General features: G+C 38.4%; 1 protein-coding gene across 1 annotated transcript in view; it reads right to left on the bottom strand.

Moving 5' to 3' along the window:
• Positions 1–2,412: 2,412 nt before the first annotated feature.
• gabrb2b (gamma-aminobutyric acid type A receptor subunit beta2b) overlaps positions 2,413–6,522 on the bottom strand; it is a 45,761-nt gene continuing 41,651 nt past the window's right edge. The window contains exon 10 of the mRNA XM_040181017.2: positions 2,413–6,360. Coding sequence (XP_040036951.1) covers positions 6,013–6,360 — 348 coding nt within the window. The 3' untranslated portion in view covers positions 2,413–6,012. The remainder of the gene's footprint in view (positions 6,361–6,522) is intronic.

Below are 6,522 nucleotides of genomic sequence, written 5' to 3'. Positions count from 1 at the left end.
TTTTATTTTTAACAAGTATCTCTCATAGGTGAGTCACCCGCCACAATGAAGCTGGTGTGATGTAACGGCTGAACAAACACGGCTTTCTTTTGTTCGTGTAATCTGCAGCGCCGTATGATTTAGAAAAATGACGCCGTGGGTTGGTCACAGACACGCACACACACACACACACACAAGGGCTGTTGGTGATGACCAAAAATGGTGTTGTGGGTGGAAGATGAAAAGGAGCCTTTTGCATTGGATTGTCTTTGTTGTAATGCCAGGCTTGCCTACAGTTGCGTGTCATGACTCATGTCCCATCCAGAGCTGCGAGAGCTCTATTTCTACGTCGCGGCTCGCTTTCCTCTGCGAAATGAAAAAAAAAAAGGCAATGAAACCTTTGAAAAAGATCTTTGCCGCTACGGGATGCAGATTATTTAGACAAAGGCGAATTTCGCTTGCCTACGTTCGCATTTTCAACAGGCACATGAACTGGAAACCGGACAAAATGTGTCAACAAAAAAAACCTTTCACACCAACTTTGAGCTGTTTTGGTGCAGTTTTTCGTTTCATGGCTTTTCATTCCATCGCTTCTGAAGCAAAATTCAGTGAGATATTTTGACGGCTTTAGTCATGTGGCTCTGCTTCATGTCAGCAGTCTGTAGTGACAGCTGACTTACAGAAACCACATTCTCTCATTAAAACCTTTTCTGTCATGATTTGAAGCACCAACAAGACCACCATCCCAGCGCAGATCACACAGGCCACTTTTGCACTTCATGGGGATTCAGCACTCATTTGTCGTACTGGGAATCTTTGATCTTAGCACGGCCTTAGCGTGAACGCCGTCAACAACTTTTTTCTAGTCGACGCTTTTTCAATATAACGTTTAATTAATAACTGATGAGAGTCACTCATTTGTATCGCTAGAGAGTCGAGCTACCATGAGAGTGTATTTGTAGGCAACAGCATGCATTTGACACACATATATGGGCTATAAAAATGAAGGCTGGTGTGGCGTCATTGAAGCTGGTCATGGGATTTTATATCAGAAGCAAAATAATAGAAAAATATCGAGATCATAAAATGTTTAAAGAGAAGCTCATTAAAGATTCTCACGGCGAAAAAAACCTACTGACCTTCTCGAATTTCCGTCCCTTGATGGCAGTTTATGAATGTAAGAAAATGACCTATAGTGTTATATTCTTAGCGATTTAATGAACCAGGCTGCGAGGTCATTTTCACGTGTTAAAACCTCCATCAAATTCCGACAAGAGTCCTTGTTCGCAGCACGAATCCTCTTTTGTTGAAAGCTAAACTACTTTTTTGACACTTGACAGAACAATTCTGCAAAAGAACACTGACTCTCAGCAGTCTGGATGCTTTAAATATACTGAAATATACAATGAAAAATGTATATACCACACATTGTATGAAAGTCAAATGTATTGATGAGCCCGGTTTAATAGAACTATTAAAGAATGTAATAAAGATCAAACTCCTGGAGGATGACGTTTCCTGATCCAAAAGTAAAAAAAAAAGCTTCTGCACTTTGATAAATGTGCATCAGAGAGTTAAACGGCCTCTTTTTCACTTCTACCCATGAATGATTGACAGCAGAACTGCACGTAAGTATTTGACTGTTCTCATGAAGGATTTGCTGATATCTCCTTATCCCGGGTCTCTCAGCATCACGTTATTCTGCTTTCTTCAGATAATTCCCTCAACGTCTGAATGCATGATATCGATCTATGTGACGTGAGGCCTTACAATTCAAATGAATGAACAGTGGTTTGGATTATTTGCCAACTCACTGCCAGCGAGTGTCGAGGTGACCTCAAAGCTACTGAGCTTTGAAACTGTCACGGTGTGGTTCACTTCCTGTTGTATTTTGTAGTTTTCTTACACTCGTGTCCCCGGGTAACTTTACTTCCTGCCTTGTCCCGTAATCCCCTGTGATCGTCTAATAGTTCACCTGCACCTCCCTTGTGTATTTAAGCAGTGTGTCTCTTGTGTCACTTGTCGCGTCATTGTCTATCGTCGTGGATGTTCTTAGTTTCCTGCCTGCTGGTTTCCCCCTGGTTCCTGTGTGTTTTTGCCCCTTGGCCCTTTGATTTTGCCTTTTTTTTACAATTAAAGTCTTTTGTTTCCGGAGAAGTCTGCGTTTGAGTCCTGCCTCCTCCACGCATCCCCTGACAGAAACAAAGTTATTTGCAACTTTAGCTGTAATGTGATTCAGAACTAGTTGCTCAAATTCATAACAAGCGCCGGCTAAGATTCCAAATACATCCCAATTAGAATCGCGTTGTTTGAAGTCGCTCAACCATGAGCAATCAGTTCGATCACCTGGATTATTATATAACCTTGAATATTTTGATGAAATGCTCAATTGTCTCTTCAAGCAAGTGCAAAAAAAAAAAAGCCACTGGCGGATTTAGAACTGTATACAATATTTATTGACAAGGTACTCATCTCCATAGGTTTTTCATAGTTAAGACAGACACGGACTCGTACGGGGGCTTAGCTTTGAGAAGGGTGCGCCTCCGGGCTGCAGGGGATGTTCTTGTGAGTGGCACATACGAGGAGGGGTGGGGGGGGGGTTCAAGGTGGAGGGTGTCGCGAGAGGGTAGAAGGATTAAATTGCTCCTTGGAGTGAAGTCCAGGGTAGCAGGAGGCTAAGGCTTCTTCTGTGAGTGTGTGCAAACATACACCGTCACCGAGATGTGTGTCGTTTCAGAACGTCACTCTGTCCGAGATCTCCACAAAAGACTCTGTTGTGTGATGAACCTTGCGTTTTCAAAAAAACCTTAACTTTCCAGGAATATAGACACAAAAGCCATTTTCAAACCAGGTAAACCCGTGTCTTTTTTTTCTCAACTCTATACAAGGGATGTTGACAGGAGGTTTTTTTTACGTTTTAAGTTTCCAGAATCACTGGAGTAGAATGTAATCATTCTGTATAGTATAAATGTGAAAATTGCCAAAATTGGATTTACAAGTTTTCGCCCCAAAAACAGTGTTTGCAGTTGTTGTTTTTTACACAGGAGTATAGAAGTATAAAAATATATGAAACAAAAAAAGCGCCGTGAAGTACAAACACATATTTAAAGTGTAGAACTCATGAAGCAGACCTTTCTTGCAAGGTGCTACTGTGCTTTGGAAACACACTTCCCTCTGGTGAACACACATCCACCTCTCACTCTCACACTCACATAAAGCATCCATTAGTATATTTCGGAAATTTTAAGAAATTTGTGTTGGATACATTGAGGCGGATTTGGATTCAGCGCCTGAATGTATTTTTAAATCAATTTGGTGTTTATTTTCTGCCAATGCTAAAATTATGCTGCTCTGTTTGTAGTCTAACTGTGTGCCGTGCGTGACCTCGTGTTAAACAGAGGACAAAGCAAACTATTTAAAGTACTTTAATTCTTGGGTCTGAAATTCAGATTGTGGTTGTATTGTTGTTACAACCAGTGAATTGTGCTGACCTGAGATGGTTGACTTTCAGGTTGATACAAAGGCATTGCCAGCCTCTTTATCACCGGACCATTTTATGTGTGTGTGTGTGAGTGTTTGTAGCTGATCATTGGTACAAATAATTGTAATACTTTTGCTGACAGATTGCAGCAAAAACATGCTGCAAACGAATATCAACTACATTCATGAATACAGAATATATGTTACATTTTGGCAAAACAAATAGAGCAAAAAGAAAACCAGAGGTGATCAAGTGACACTGCAAAATAGACTATTTACATGGTTGAACATCAGCCTTTGCATTCTCTCAACATTACTGTATAAATCATATTCAAAATGTCCTCTTTGTATGTTCCAAAAATTAATACTATGTTATGAGATATATATACATACTACATGTGTTTGATTCTGAATCTGAATTCATTCCAACTCATCCTCATCTATAGAAAAATGCACAACGTCAATAATCTGTATAAGTAGATCTGGATCCCTTTTGTGTGTTCTTGTTTGAATGAATCCTGAAAAATAAACAAGTAAAAGAAAGAAAGATGAGAAGAATTTGATCAACCAAAATTACCAGAACTATCAAAAAAAACTATTTACTTTTTCAATACCTGGATCACCACAATGTGAAAATGGTTCATTTTAATGAGTAACATGTAAACACCGCTGAGGTTATTGTAATTGAGAACGGGACACAATGTTCAATCAAAGCTTACATTTCAGTTATCTGGCAGTGCTTGTGAAAAAAAGGTTATTTTTAAAACAGTTGGAACTCTTATGTAAATGCTTTTTTAGAAAAATGTAAATATTCTTGATAGCATTGTTAATATTTGAAATACCAATCAGACACAGTTAATAAATTGCAATCACAGACTCATGTTTGCTCAATTGTAAATGGAATTAGTGAATTCATTAAATGAAATAATTCAGTGAAAAAGGAGAAAAGTGAGCAAAGAACGGAGAATGAAGGCGTTACTACTGTACAGAGCATGCATTAAATGAAACATGATAACATTAAGTGTTTACACACACGCACTTCCACAACCATAATGATGGCATTCCAGGACAAAATGGACCTTTTAGATTGTGTCTTTGTCAGGTGAACTCAAAACAATCCCGAGAATAAAGAATCCAGTCCTTAGTTTGAAGGATGTTTGGAGTCACCTTCTTTTGCAGAGGCTCTGGCTTCTGATTTGGTGGTATATGAATACTGGAATAACACCATGAAGCCAGAGTTTATTCACATAGATTGTGTGGAAAATCTACAGGGAAATGGATAAGAAACTTATTCTTATGTGTTGCTACTTATATTTCCACATTTTAACCTTGCTGTAACTGAAACATACTGTGTGACTGGAATCGTATTGATAAAGTTCCTCTTTGTGATGCAGTTGCCTTAAGCACCAGGTGTTAGAAGAACAATACAGCCTCTATGGCTTTTAAAATGTATGTGCAAAATATTTTATAAAAATCTACGTTTTGTCCAAAGAACAGCATCATTAGTAAATAATCTGCAATCGTCAATTAAATGTTGGTTTGGGATTTACGGCTATTTCCTATCATGAGAATCGCTGTATTTTTAATCTGAAAATGACGCACAATTGAGAGGACTTTTCATACAAAAGCCATAGATAACTTTTAGGCAACCAACAGATAAGAAATGTTATTGAATAATGGTGTCAAAGGCTGATATTTGAAGTCTGTTTGTGCTTTTCTATCCATTGTAGACTTTATGTAAAGTGCCTTTTGGCAGTTCACACTTTTTTTCTATCAATTTTGTAAATACAGGAAGTGAGTATAGAAGGCTAAAAGGGGAATTTTGTCTGTCAAAGTATCCTTATAATAATAAGAATCCCTATATACCTTTTTTTCCCTTAGTGCAATCAGAGTTAAAACCTGGAATTTTTGGAATGCTCTTTGCTAATATTACATAATGTTTCTGTATTAAAATGGTTTATTAACTGAGAAGATGCTTAGAAATAAATCCTTTAGCGCTCCCATTATAATATATAAGTAGAAAAAGATTGATAAGTTACTCTGATAGTACATCATGTTGTACACATACTAACCTCATGTTAGTATGAAATCAATGTGAGTAACTACACATTTTGTGTGTTTGACATAATTCATCCCCAAAACACTATTAAACACTATTAAGTTGTGTCATAATATTCCACAATAATTTTGTGTCAACTGTCAATTGGTTTCTAACTGATATGATATTTTTGGCAAATAATTTAATTTATGTGTGCTGTGGATCTAACATAATAAAAAAATACAAAAGTATCCAGAAAGATACAAATAAAATGGCAGGATTCACAATGCACACAGTATGTACAAATTGAGACAATTACTCAGGAACAGGCACCTTATATGTTTGTAATCTCTCTTTTATAAGGTTTTTACGTGTTATATGATAGTTCCAGTTCTGAATAAAGTAATTCAGTCCAGTTTTACAAGATCACATAAAAATGAAACAACCCGAATACAAACAACAAATGAGCAACATGTTTTGCTATTTGTTCTCGCACTCACTGTCCTTTGTGTCTTTTAATTGACGTAGTAAAGCCAATAAATGATGTTGAATAAGGAGAAGACCGTCGGGAAGATGATCCTCGACCATTTGTCAATAGAGTTTACATCAGTCAAGTCTGGGATGTTGATCTTTAGCTGGGACGCGCGCCTCCGTAGCCGGCTCTTCTTTTGAGTCATGTGACACTCCAGCGTGTTTCGCCCAAAGTTGTGCCTGGCGAGCCCGGCTTTGCGGTACTGCAGGGTCGAGCTGTCGTAGGTCAGCATGGTGTTGCGCGGGTCGTTGAGGCCCAGCGCCAGCTCGGAGATGCCCATGTCGTTCTTGATGTCCAGGGTGCCCAAAAGGATGTTTTCATGTGGGTCCATCTACCCGAGAAACACATGCAAACGTGTGTCGTGCATCATCATCATGCAACGAGAGGGTTTAACACAGACACGACATATTTCATTTAACTAGGTGGAAAATGCTGGGGAGCACTCAGACAATTATGATCATCAATTGAGCATTTCAGCATCTTTGATCATTGT

Source organism: Gasterosteus aculeatus, chromosome 7 (genome assembly GCF_964276395.1).
Source record: "Gasterosteus aculeatus chromosome 7, fGasAcu3.hap1.1, whole genome shotgun sequence".
Classification (NCBI taxonomy): Eukaryota; Metazoa; Chordata; class Actinopteri; order Perciformes; family Gasterosteidae; genus Gasterosteus; species Gasterosteus aculeatus.
This window is presented reverse-complemented; position numbering and strand designations above follow the sequence as displayed.